Genomic DNA, 13,936 nt, shown 5'->3' with positions numbered 1-13,936 from the left:
CACGGCCCGCCGGGGACACACGGCCCGCCGGGGACACCCGCGGCGCTCCCGCCCTGCCCCCGCCGCTGCGGCCACACCGGTCCGGGGCGGCGGCGAGAGCGGCTCTGCCGCCTCGGACAAGGGAAAATCCGGGCGCGGGCGAGGAGAGGGAGAGAGAAGAGCGGGACGGAGAAACGGGAGGGAGAGAAGGAGGGAGAAGGGGAGGAGGGAGAAAGAGGAAGAGGGAACGAGAAGGAGGGAGAGGATGGAAGACTAGGGGAAGGGAAGGCGGGAGGGAGGAAAGGCGGAGAGACAGGGAGAGGGAAGGAGGGACAGGCGAAGCCAGAGCGGGAGGCGTGAGGAGGAAGGAGCACGAACGAGAAGGGACGGGAGGGTGTGCAGCGAAGCAGCCGCGCGCTCCCTGCTCGCTGCGCCCCGCTCCGGGCTCCCTGAGGGCCGCGCGACCCCGCCCTTCGGGGGGCGGAGCGTCGCGCGCGGCCCCGCCCCGCTCCCTTTGTGCCGGGGCCGCGCGCGCCAGCCGCAGTCGCCGCCGCTTCCCGCCAGGGCAGCGCGCGCCCGCCCGCTCCTCTTTCCCCTTCTCCCTCCCCCATTCCTTCCTATTCCCTCTCACCGCTCTCCCGCTCGCCATGTCGCTGGGAGCCGGCCCCGAGGCGGGCTTCTCCAGCGAGGAGCTGCTGACCCTGCGCTTTCCCCTGCACCGCGCCTGCCGCGATGGGGATCTGCCCGCTCTGTGCGCGCTGCTCCAGAGCTCGCCCCGCTCTGACCTGGCGGCCGAGGATTCCTTCTATGGCTGGACGCCCATCCACTGGGCCGCGCACTTCGGCAAGGTGGGGCCTGGCCGGGCTCAGCCGGCGGCGGGAGCGGGGGTGGGAACGGGAAGGAGAAGGGGAAGGAGGGAGCGATTCCCGCTCGCGCGCATCGCGGCGCCATCTTTGCCCCTAGCGCGCGCTGTGCCGGGAGGCGCCGCCGCCCCCCCCTCCCCTCACCGCCGCCTGCCGCTCCTCAGGGAATCGGGCGGGACGGGAGCGGACAGCCGTGGTGCTTGGCTCCGTTCCGGTCCCCGCGGTCAGCGAGGCGTGGGTGGCGCAGGTCACGGGGCTGGCGGCACCTGCCGTCTCGGCATCATTCATCCCCACCCCCGCTGCCGGCGGCAGCCGCCCCTCTCCCTCCCCGCTGCTTTCCCGGCTGGCAGCGGCGGCCCCCCGCCTCGCCCGGGCCACCGGCACAGGAGCGAGTGGCGAGGAGCGGCCGATATCCCCCGGACACCCTCGGGGGACGCCGGCCATGCGGGCTGGAGGCACCGCCGCGGCGCGACCTCTTCCCCGCCCTCGGCTGATCTCCCTGCATGCCGGCCCTGCCTGCCGGGGCGCTTTGTCTGCGCGCGGTCCGGGCCCTCCTCGGGCTCCGCGCCTGGAGACCGCTGTGTTGTGGTGCCCGTGTTATGACAACCGGCTCGTAGGAGTTTGGGCAGAAGGTGCTGCTTGTGCCTGTAAAGCGCTCCCCTTTTGCCTTCGGTAGGAAAAATAAATCGCGGTTCATCCGTATGGAATTTTCTGCATTGGCGCCGTTGCATTGCAGGAAAGACCAAAACATACGAAGTAGCTCCGTTAACTTCACATCTTAGAATGAGTGGTATTCTAATTCCTGGATTTTAATATAGGCGTTTCCTGTTTCTGATGCAGTGAGTATCTCAGACTATGCAGGATTCCAGCCTAGAGGATTGGGATCTGTTTTTTTCCCCTCATTGATTTGTCTGAGTTTAGAATTCGAAGGGCTTTTGTTCTTGTTCTCCCTCCCATTTCCCATATACTTCTATTTGCTTATTGGTTGTGTGCCAGAGCAGGAAGATTGATGTACTTAGGCAGTTGTCATGGTTTATAAAAGGACATTAGGAGATGGTTTCTATACGGTATGTGATCTTAGCTGCAGTTGTTTCTTTGAGAAGCTTTTAGAAGCAGCTTTAACTAAGTCGTCTTCCAGTCCTAAAACAAAGGCAAACAAAAAACCCTAAAGCCACAAAATCCAAAATGTAGACTAGTCTTTTATCGGTTGAGAAAGAAGCTAATAATCTGCACTCCGAAAAAAAGTGGAGTGTCTTTATTTTCCTTCTGAAGTACACTCGCAGGAAGTATTAAGGTACTGATTGGCCTTACGGTCTTCTGTTTCTTTTTTCTGTCTTGTAAGAATTTCTTTTCAGTATGAGCTTCTGACAGTCGTGCTTTTGCGAGGTAGTATTTACTTAATTATTAGATATAGATTTTGGATAGTGTATGTGTTGTTTTGTTTTTGTCCTTTAAGCATCTTAAGTGCCTGCTAACCATCGTAGGTTGAGTGAGCTTTTGTGTACATTCCAGTTTCTGTTGAAGAGACTTGCAGAAAGAGCAAACAAAGGGAACAAGTCGGCCTCAACACGTTGTGCTTGTATTTGCTATTTTCATTCTTAGGTATGGGCAGAATTTGATGGGTGGTGGTGTTACATATGGGGGGAAATCTGGCAGATGAAATGAGTCTTACAGAGATGACATAGGCTGTAAATGTGTTTTACAGAATTTTGTTCATATGTTTTGTCCTAAAAGCCATCAGACCCAGGCAGCAATTTGTGGAAGTTATCTACATACTTTATAGTCTAGTTAAATTGTGTTATTTTCTCAGAGCCAAAGACTGCACAGCACTTTGAAAAGGTTAGAGTAGTGTATTGGAGCCCAAATCCAACTGGCTTTGTGTTTGTGTGACACAGTTACACTTGTACCTTTCACCAGTTAACAGAGTGTTGCCAGCAGTGAGACAAGAGCTGCTCAGATGCATGTCTTACATTCACATTTATGGCATTTTTGTTTCCCGAATTCACATTCAACAAAAGGAAATGAAAAATTCTTCTGTTTCTTGAAGTACCACAGTTTTCAAATGTTAATTTTTGAAGCATTGGTTAACAGTTACTGAACAGGTCTCTTTCTCTTCACTTCTTTGTTTTTCTAGATTTTGTGGGATTTTCACTTGTTTGGTTTTTTTCTTTTCCTGGAAAAAGTTATATATGATGACAGAACTTTGTGTCTGTCTGTGATACAGGGCCAGTTAGTAACGTGGTCCACCAGACCATTGCTTCTCACTGCAGCTCTCTAGGACGCTCAAAAGACAAAATTGGTTTAGTTCTTTCCTGGAGCTACTTGTGAGCAATGAAATCTAACCCAGTTCATACATGTACACACATGTGTGCCTGCACACACAGCAGGAGTCCAGATTTGATGAACTTCAAAGAGTTTTCTTTCCCTCTGCCTGTGGCACAGGTTGAACATAAGATGGCTCTCCCTGCATCAAAGGGCAGTACAGAAGGATTTTACAGTGAAGCTATGTAGAGCTAAATTCTTGCATATAGTTGTAGATAAGCTTCAGGAAGGAAGTAGCAGCAATAGTCAAGTTGGTTGTAAATGAATATGTGAAAGAGAAAAGGTGGCTTATGGGGGAGAAAATACTGCTGTAACACCAGCACCAGTAAAAATGGGATCTCTTACAACTAAAAGTGAAAACAGGGTTCTTGAATAACTTGTTCTAAAGCACACTTCTACAGTTTGCAGGTAATAGTTAAAATACCAGCAAAGTCAATTGGAGGTGATGGATATTGCAGCTTGTGTTTCTAGTTGTAATATCTGGGCATTTAATGACAGTATGGAGCTCCTTTTAGAGATAGCAGCAAGTGCAAATTTACTTGCTGTGTGGAGTACCTGTGGTGGAGTTTGCATTTCAGGACATTCCCTGACTGCAGAAAAGTGCTTGTCTCCTGAGATGTGAATTAATTCCCATTAGAGTTTCTGTATTTTAATTGGAGTTAATTATATGGTGCCCTAAATTACACTGGTATTCCACAGATTTCTGAGAAGATGGGTCAGAATGTAAAAATGTTAATAGTCTAAAAAAGCTACCAGAGAGGTAGAAAATACAGGGCTTGCATAAAAAATTGATTTTTATATTAATTTTAGTTCATTGTTTTGGACTAAACTTAATTTTCTTTTTAGTCACTTGCAATTGAGTTTTTATTTTCCCTGACCACATCTCTTTGCTTGTGCTCTTTGCCCACTTTTGTTTTTTGTCATTTGACTGTTTACATTATAGGAAGCAAAATAGTAGTAAATATGTTGTTTCTTTTGGAACAAAAGTGGTAGAGATAAAAATGCCTGTCTCCTGCTTGGTATTTTTCCAGTGTTGTGGCCTGTATAGAAGCCTGTCTTTCTTCACTAAATCAGTTTAACCTCTGCTTTAGGTTGGAAAATATCTACTGTATTAAATTTAGGTCATTTAATGAAAGTGGACTTGTGTGTCCTGATCTCGAGCATAAATGATCAAGTGAGGTATTGTTTTTTGTCATGATGACTTTTTCTGTTCATGGATGGAATTAATCTCCTTCTTCCATAATGTTGGAAGAAGCAGGTTTTTCTGACAGCCATGATACAGAAGATCCATACTCAAGCTTTTAATGGGATGAAATGTATTCATAGTTAAAGCTCTATGACTCTAAAGTCAGAGTATTAAAAAAAAAAAAAAAGGAAAAACAATGTTTAAAAGTGAAGTTGCATGGATAATCTTGGTGTGTGGCCCTCTTGGATCCAAGCAGTGCAGGATAGTGCTGGTGAATCAGTTTGTGTTTTTTCCTTTTCAGTAGATGGACTGTAATGCCTGTCTAATTATGGAATTCTTTCAGCCTGGTGCCTGTGCAGGAAATATTATTCTTTCCTGAAGTTGTAATGCTTGTCTGGAAGTGTTTTCAAATGAACTCTATTAATAAAGTCTATTGTTCTAAAAACAGGCCGAAATTTATTTTTGCCTTCAGTTGCCACAGATGAACCTCTTGGTGTAGCTGAAGGGGTGTTTTCCATCACATGACTTATTAATAATTGAAGTGTTACAATTTAATAATTACCTACTAAAGATTGACAACAATATTATGAGTGCTAACATGTGAAGATCATGGAAAGTCCAATATTGGCAAGTACAAAATGTAGTTCAGTAGTCTAGTGTTAAAGTTATAAATTTTCTTAAGTTACGTTACTTAAATTTTTTAAGATATGTTGGGTTTTTTCCCCCAATAAAAGTGCCCATTTTCTTTTGAAAAGGTACTTTCTCTTTGGCAATGTTGATGTTTATGGAGCTAGATTCATTAATATGCAATATTTCAGTTATCCTCACCCTTACTTCATGCAGTTAGTGAGTTCCTGGTATAACTGTGTCCAGCCTTAACTCCATTACAGTCCAAAAAAATGACTTCTGTGTGTCCAAAGGGATAGGGTTCACATGTGTTTTGTTTGAATTATATGAGGGAAGGAAACAAATAAAGTTGACAATGTATTTGCAAAACTAATTAAAATACTTCATTACAGTGTTTGGTACTTTTATCTCATTGTAATTCAGCAAGATCAGGAATTTGCAGGTTAAGAGAGGGAAAAAGAAAGGCTGACACACAGCAACAGAGAATGCTGTCCTGATGTTGATGCTTCTATCTGAGTCAAGCTGCCAGCCCACATTCAGATGATTTTTAATTGCTCCTTTATGGACAGACTATTCCACAGCTGTGGTGTGGCTGATGTTTTCTTTAATTGTGATACACTGAGACAACCACAGATTTGTTTTATATGAACCAATGCCTGAGCTGGTGTAAGGGTCTTTGTTTTGCTGCTGCATCTATGTGCAGGGGTATTTGTTTTCTACCCACAGTAAATGGATGCCTAGACTAAACTGTTTATTTCAGCATGGTGAGTTTCTTTTCCTATCAACAATACAATGTTACTGTGTGACAGGAAAGGAGTGTTGTTTTGACTATTTTTGAAAGTTGAGGTCATCGTAGCTGTGGTTTGCCTAGTTTCTACAAATGACAAGTTATGAACCTTTAAAAATAGTATCTGGTTATCTGACACTTCTGGTTAGTATGTTAGGAAAAAAAGGCAGAATATAACTTGACCATTACTGCAATTTTTTAAAAGAAAAGAAAGCTTTTATCTGTATGGTGTCACAAACAAGCAGCCTGTTTTGTTTTAAACAGTTTCTTATCTGAAATAACAAGAAAATGGTGGAATTGATTCCTTTCATAGATTTAACACATTATATGTATTCTTAAGTATTATTTTTCTTGACTAATCTTCTGTCATTCCAGGAATACAGTAAAGAAATGAAAAATCTCTTGTTTTTCTGATCTAGCTTTATATGAACTCTGCTGGGAGTACGAGTCCAGCATCTATATATCTCCTAACAACACTTTTGTTTTGGCAAATCTTACCTAATAATATCTGGTTAGCATTATGTTTGCTGGATCAGAACTCTCCCCCTTTTTTTCCCCTACTTTTCTTTCTTCCCTTTCCACCTTCTTAACAAAAGGGAACTGAATATCTCTTGTAGTTAGGATTGAAGGGTTTATGTCCTCTTTTTCTCTTTTCTGAAATTAAAGATGAAACTCCATTTTGGAGGTGAGAATTAAGTACTTCTCAGGTGTGGTCTATGACCAAATGGGGAAGGAGTGAAGGAGAAGGGAGGAAGTCCTAAATTTCATATTCTGTCTTATTTTTCATTCATGTAGTCTTACTAGTAAATCTAGCTCTTCTGGGTTTTATGTATTTATTACCACATGCTAATTGTCCTAGCACATCTGTGTAACATTTTTGGTTTTATTTTCCCTCATGTCTTTAAAGCTGGAGTGCCTAATGCAGTTAGTAAGAGCTGGAGCTTCTGTAAATGCCAGTACGACACGTTTTGCTCAAACACCAGCCCACATTGCTGCTTTTGGAGGACATCCACAGTGCCTGAATTGGTTGATTCAAGTGGGGGCCAACATAAACAAACAGGTACGGATTAATGTGTATTTCATGTGTGCATATAGTTCTGCAAGGAGTGTCTTGATCCCTTTTTATGACATGTATGAGCCTTACATTAACATACAGATGCTTCATTTTTGACATCAGCTGAAGTCAAGTGACTTAATTATCAGTTATAGACATTTTACATTGAGGTAGAGGTAGGACTAATAAATGTCCTTTAAGCCTCTAGGGGTTTGGGGGATATTTGTTTTAGGAGTTGACATCTTGCTACTTCTTGAACTAAGTGGTAATGTTGCCTTGTATTGGCAGCATTAGCAAATACCCTGATATTGTAGTGCTGCTGTAGGGGCAAGAAAAAGACTAGTGAGGAACATAATACTTAATAAATATGCTAATAATAGAAAAATTTACTATTACCTACAGAACCATGAGACCTTTGTGGTGCTTCATGATTTACCATACATCTAACTAGTAAGAGCTGCCTTGATTTATTTTAAGGTGCATCTGGTTTTATGTTATTTTTCTTTTAGATTATTTCTAAAGCTTTTCTAGTAGCTTTCTGAAAATAGATCAGAAACATGTACTTGACTAACAAAGAATGAATAGGTGATTTTAAAAATTTCTTTTGCCCATTTTTTTACTATAACTGTAATTAGTTTAGGTGAGTATGTAATTTATTTGGTAGCAGGGAGTGCATTAATATAGCAAAATTCCTGCAAAGGAGTGTTGTACTCTCTGGTACTGTAACAGAATCAATACCTAAAAACTATCATCATGTTTTTGAAGAAAATGTTTGAAGTACTGAATGAATCTGTTATGTATGCTGGTCATCCATAACATCCTTTTTAATGGTAATCAAAAGTATTTTTAATAATATTCTCAGAGTAATTAATACTACAGCATATGCTGTTGTTAAAAGCTGTGGTATATCACAGCATCCATAAAATGTCTGGCCTGTTAAATCTTGCATCATACTTTTCTTAAAATATTTAAGGGCCAGACTGCGTTTTATATGCAGTAGAGTTAAGCTAAGTCTGCTGAAGAACTAAAACATTTGCATTTCTAGAGTTTGGTTCTTTTTTTTTTTTAAGCTGTGCAAAAATAAGAAATGGGGAAGTTTGTGTTGAGTTTTCAGAAAAGAAGTCTGGTGCATTGAGAACAGCTGTGAGACATCAGGAGAATTGTAGAAACAATGAAGGTGGCTGGATGCAGAGGCTATAGATGGCATCTTCTCCTTGATACCTGACAAAAATAACTTATGCAAAAAGTTATTGCTGCATAGTGGTAGAATCTTCAGAAGAGAAAATACAAGAGCTGTAAATGCATCTGGAGACCAGGTAAGAATGTAAAGAAATGGTGATTAGAGAGGAAACGTGGCATGCACAGAATAAAGATGTACAAATAACTGCTAAATGAGAAGAGAAGAATGAATGAAAGTGAATGAATGAGAAGAATGAAAGTTTCCAGCTATGAGGATAAAGAGAAGAACTGACCAGTGAGGTTGAAATGGAGTTGAAGAACAAGCTTGATGTCCTGGAACATGAGGGGGAAAAAATCACATGTAGTGAGTGAGGTTGTAGCAAAGAAGAAAAGTAGCAGCTAGCTCCCAGAAGAAGAGAAGAGTGTGGAGAGATCTCTCCATGGGCTGAGGGCAACATGCAGATGACTGTAAAAGAAAACAGAAGGCAGTATAATAGGCAGTTAAAAATGGGCAGGAGACTCATTCCAGCTTAAAGAAGTTACTAAGGCAAGACAGTGACTCAGAAGTGTGTATGTTGCTGGCTTGTTGCCAGAGCAAATGATCTTCCACATTGTCAGGTTCTCAGATAGTGGTGATAGGATCTTATAGACTTACGTGGTCAGACTGAGGCAGTGACAGACCACGGACACAGCAGAGGTGGGTGCTGAGAGCTGACATGGTGGGTGCCTTGTATGTCATTAATGGTAGGCTCAAGTTACACTTCAGTGTAGTAACTTTTTTTTGCACCCACAAGATTCTAATTGAACATATGACCAGAGGTATTTCAGACTCAGTTTAGTGACAATATAAGGTACCTCTGGTTAGTTAAATGGTAGTAGAAACAAAAAGTCTCTGAAGTTTGTAGGATACAACTGGTCAGTCACCCTGTTTTCTCATGCACAAGCACTGAAAGCTAGGCAGTGTGCCTTGGTGATAACTAAAGCAGAAAGCTCATCCCACAGATAGTTGGAATGTTGCATACATGACTATGTAAAGCACAGTGCATGCTTTGCTATCCCCAGTTTCCTCAGCTGTTTATTGAATTGCAGTCAAATTCTACTATTCTTGTTTGATTTGAACTCCTTAAATGATCTCTGTTCCTTATTTAATTTGCAAGCACTTTTAGGTGATCATCTAGGGCTTCCACCCACACTTTTGAGCTTTTGGAGCACTATTTCCTGATGTGTATTTTGTTTATTCCTTCCAGCTCGCTGACTGATGCTGTACTCCAAACAGACATAGTCACTGGCTAATGCTTGTGTGAGGACAAGTGTTCCATGGACACTGGATACAAAACACATGCTGAGAAAGATCTGGGAATGCTTGATATTTAAACTAGTAAACTTTTCCTTCCAAAGTGACTTCTGGTCATTGGCTACAGACTAACCCTTCACTTCTGGAAAAAGAAAAGGATAGCTTCTGAAAAGGAATCCACTCGAGTCTCTCAGTTTTACCGTAAACCTCCGGTACTCAGTAGAGTTTGCATGCATGCTTTCATATCTGCCCTGAGGTATTGTATTGTAGCTCATGCTGCCTGCCCTGAAGTTTAGGAAAACTTAAACATGTTTTATCTTGTTGCTGGTGAGAGTTGCCCAGGACATTTCTCAGCAGCAATGAAGGACAAATGCTGAAAACTGCTTGTCCCAACTTCACTTTGCTCCCCAAATAAATTTTGTGAGTATATCCTGTGATGCCCAGCCCTCTTATGTAACTGTTTGTGCTGGCTAGAATCACATCTGTCTCTCATCAGTGGGCAGCTCCTTACCCCCAGGATCACCATATAACAATACACAGGAGGAAAGCTGAAGTGCCAAGCAATGGTTTGTTTCTACCCATCAGTGTATTCCAGACAATGTCCTACTGTTTCTGATTTTTCTTTTTTTTTCCCCTCAGTGGGCTGTGCCTGCTAATAGTTGTTAGTAGTGTGACTCAGGACCTGCATTTGGCTGCCTGCCTGCTCTAGTTCACTGTAACAGTGCAAAGCAATTATCCTGCTAGTTTTCCTGAGGATTTTTTTCTGATTTATCCTTGTCACAACACAGATTGGTTCTGGGCTGTTGTATATGTTAGATACATCAGATAATAAGTACTTCTGATTTAAAAAACCATTAACTTCATTTAAATATATTTTCCCTCTAGCCTCAGCCTATTAAACATTTCTTTTGTATGTTGCCTTTGTTGATTGGCCAAAAAAAGTGTTGTGTGGCCTGTCATAAAGGGAAGGGAAAAGAAATACTGCACCCTTACAGGAGATGCAACTTACTATTCATGAAGTCAGTTAACATCACATGGCAGTGGTGTCAGATAGTTTTAGGGGAGGGTTAGACTACCCATAGGAGCAAGAACTGTAAATAGGCTGATATCCTTGGTAGGGAGGAAGAAAACATTCTTTGGGTATATTACAGTTTTTATTTTTAACAACAATTAGATCTAAATCCAGATAAAAAGATTCCATAAGTTCTCACTTGGGCACAAAAGCCTTTTTAGCAAAGGAGGAAAGGTACTCGGTGTTCTCTAATTTCTGCTTCCTAGCTTCAGAAAAGATAGGATACAGGTTCTAAGAAATGAGTAATGTTTGGAAATGTGATCATCTGATAGAGGATTGAAATTTAGTCAGTTCAGTTAAGGAATGGAGTTAGTTTGTATTTCTTTTCAAGTAAGGGCTTCTGTGTCTTAGTCCGGTATCACTACTAGAAATATTTTAGACGTGCTTGCACAGTGTTGAGGTTTATCCCCAGTGAATACCTAAGCACCACACAGCTGCTTCCTTGTTCCCCCACCCGGTGAGGTGAGGGGGAGGATCAGCAGGGAGGTGTGAGAACTCATCGGTTGAAATAAAGACAGGTTAACTGGTAAAAAAAGGAAACAAAGAAAAAGAAATCCAAGAAAATCAAGTGATAAAACATTTTTAAAAACCTCACAGCACAGCACAAAAAGCTTTGTTGCTCACCACTGCCTCAGTGATGCCAGCCACTGCTGGAGCAATGGCAGCCCCAGTTCTATTTGCTGAGCATGGTGTCACATGGCATGGGATAATCCTCTGCTCCTTTGGGTCAGTGGTCTCAGCTGGGGCACATCCCAGCCTACTCCCAGCTAGAACATTGGTGTACTAAAAACACTTTGCTGCTCACAAGCCCAAAACATCTTACCAGGTACTATGAAAAAATCAATTCTGTCCCATCCAAAAGAGTATTCATTGTTGAAAGTTTTCAGTGTAAATATGTGTGGGAGTTTTTTACTTTAAAAATAAATTCCTGCAAGTAAGTTGCTTTTCACTGGGAGGGTTGTTTTGATTTGGGGGGTTTTTTTATTATTTTTGTGTTGATTGTTTTGGGGTTTTTTTGGTTTTTTTGGTTTTTTTTTGTTTTGTTTTGTTTTTTTTTTGTTTGTTTGTTTTTTGTTGTTGTTGTTGTTGTTGTTTTTGGTGGGTTTTTTTTTTTTTTTTTTTTTTTTGTTTTGTTTTGTTTTGTTTGGTTGGTTGTTTTTTGATAAATGGAAGGAATGTAAGGGTACCAGTGAGTGAAATCAATTGAATCACGTCCAGGGACTTGGAATTTGGAGAACAAAACAGGAAATGTGCTCTGAATTCAACTGGACCATCCTCAAGCTAACAGAATTCAGGTCCCAAAAGAAGAAGGAGGAAAAAATGGAGTAAAAAATGGCTTTAGACTGAATTGAAAAAAATACCCATACATGAAAGAGGCCAGGGAAGAGAGTTTGAGAAAAGTATGTAATCAGTAGAGGAAGTGTCTTTTGAGGTTAAGAGCATAGTGAGGAACTGGAAACTGATTAGTCAAGCTGAGATAGATTTACTGATTAAAGCCAAAAAAAGCAAAAGACTCTTCAGCCACATAAATAAAAAGATAATAAGGAAGGAAGCTAGATGTTTATGCAGTAAAATGAAATAAAAGTCAAAGGTAATCTAGTCATGACGCCAAGCTAGAGAAAACTGCCCTTGTCTGTGTGAGAGGGTAGCCATTCTTTCCAAGGGAAAGGAGGAAGGCATTCAGCAATGGGTTGCAAAAACTAAATGTGTCTGTGATGGTTCATGAATTCTTTTTGTCATTTCTTCAAGAGCACTGTGCACAAAATATTTAGTAACCACAGAACCAATCAAATGTATTATCATGAATGCTAAATTAATGAAACTTAGTTTGAGTTTCTACTCATTTATTTAGAATGCATCCTCTAGATTGTGAGACAAGTTTGGGCTGTTTGTGCAGTGTTGCAACAGAGGGATGAGTTCTGCTCTAGTTGTGAAAGGCCAGTACGAGTCATTGATGCTTCTCTTCCTGGAATATTATTACAAAAGGGATTGTTTCAGACTCAAGCACAGATGGGGAGTGTGACCAGTTTAAAGGATTATGAGGTGTTATCAGGGGTAATGAGGAATTAATAGAGCTTCTCAAAATAAAAGAACTTCTTTTGTGAGATAAAAGAGATAGGGAAGAAGTATTTTACACGTGAGAATGTGCTGACAGGCTATACCCTGAACTGCTCTCAGAAACTTCTTGGAAAAAAATGTTACTTTGTTTTCCTGTTAGGTCACATCCATTCCAGTTGTTGAATCAAAACAATTGTTCTGAGACTCATACAGAATACTTTTGTTTTCTTCTCTATGCATTGCCATCTTTCAGTGGGATGTATATATTTTCCCATCTGTATTTTCCATTTAGTCAAACTTAAAATCTAGAGAGAATTTCTGAGGAGAGCTAGGAAAGTGTTTCAGTGCAAATATATTTGGCCCCTTATGAGAATTTCAAAACAACATAATAGTAATGACAACTGAAATTTGGGTACTGTAATTAAAAGGAATGCTATAAAAACCTAAGTCTGTATTCTGTTGTTTTTTAAGTATTATTTGAATTCCTTAACTTCAGACACATGATTTTCTGGGCCAGTGATTAAAAGCAGCCCTTCTCAAGACATATATTCCCTTCTGAAATACTAATCTTTTCTGTTTGGTGATGGAAGTGGTAGCTGCTATAAGCTTAGCTCATCCTTCTAATGCAATGCTGGGGAGTCCTTTTGCAAAGGTCTTCTCTCATCCTTTTTGTGTGTCCCCACAGCAATGATGGAATTCAGTTCTCTAGATCTTACTGTGGGCAGTGTGCCAGGTTTTTAGGGCTCAGGAAGATTTTATCTCTGCCATATGCATGGCCAACTAACCCTAACCTGAACTTCATATTGAGTAAATCTATTGTAACTTAGACTTGGGCTTGCAGATACTAATGCTGACCAAAAGAAGCAAATCACTTACTTTCTATACTTTGGCCATTTTAATAAAAGGGAGGAGGGGAGGACACTGTAACAGAATGATGAATTGAAGACAGCTTTTATGACTGGAAAATTTATTACCCAAAGAAATTTTTTCTGGATAAATTAGCCTCAAATAAATTTCAATGTATGATAGTTTAAAAATTGTGTCCTCTCTTAAATTTCTTTCTCTTCCTGTTACTTCAGGGGAAGTTACAAATAGGAAAAATTTGCATAAACTTCATTGGAAAGCAGTCTTCTATCCATCAGCTGCAGCCATCCACTTTGGAAGAAGGGCTTTATAAAGCCTTTTTCTAATCTCTAAGACATTGCTGCTCTTTCCTATGTCCAAACTTTGTCAGCCTCAACAGTTTTCCTTATTTTATAAGAAAGTAAACTTTGGTGCCATTGTTGTTCCCTGCTGGGTGTGCTAAGTAGTTCACTGTCTGGCTGAATATATGTCTTAAGCACTGGCTTACCCTCCATGTATTTGTAACTTGTTATAAAGATATTTCACCATGAAATAAAATTGTCAAGTAGAAAATTGAGAATACATACATTATTATCCAAAATTCATTTTCAAGTTATACTTACATGGCCTAAAAGATAGGATTAAATTTCTCAAAAGCTTGGCAGACAATTT

At 41.2% G+C, this 13,936-nt stretch overlaps 1 protein-coding gene across 1 annotated transcript in view; it reads left to right on the top strand.

Moving 5' to 3' along the window:
* The first annotated feature begins 475 nt into the window (after nt 1-475).
* The window catches only part of ANKRD10 (ankyrin repeat domain 10), a 37,855-nt gene continuing 24,394 nt past the window's right edge, over nt 476-13,936 (top strand). The window contains exons 1-2 of the mRNA XM_054654061.2: nt 476-827; nt 6,672-6,824. Coding sequence (XP_054510036.2) covers nt 627-827; nt 6,672-6,824 — 354 coding nt within the window. The 5' untranslated portion in view covers nt 476-626. The remainder of the gene's footprint in view (nt 828-6,671; nt 6,825-13,936) is intronic.

This window comes from Agelaius phoeniceus, chromosome 2 (assembly GCF_051311805.1).
Source record: "Agelaius phoeniceus isolate bAgePho1 chromosome 2, bAgePho1.hap1, whole genome shotgun sequence".
Lineage (NCBI taxonomy): Eukaryota > Metazoa > Chordata > Aves > Passeriformes > Icteridae > Agelaius > Agelaius phoeniceus.
Note: the sequence above shows the minus strand (reverse complement) of the source record. Positions and strands in the feature narration are given on the sequence as shown.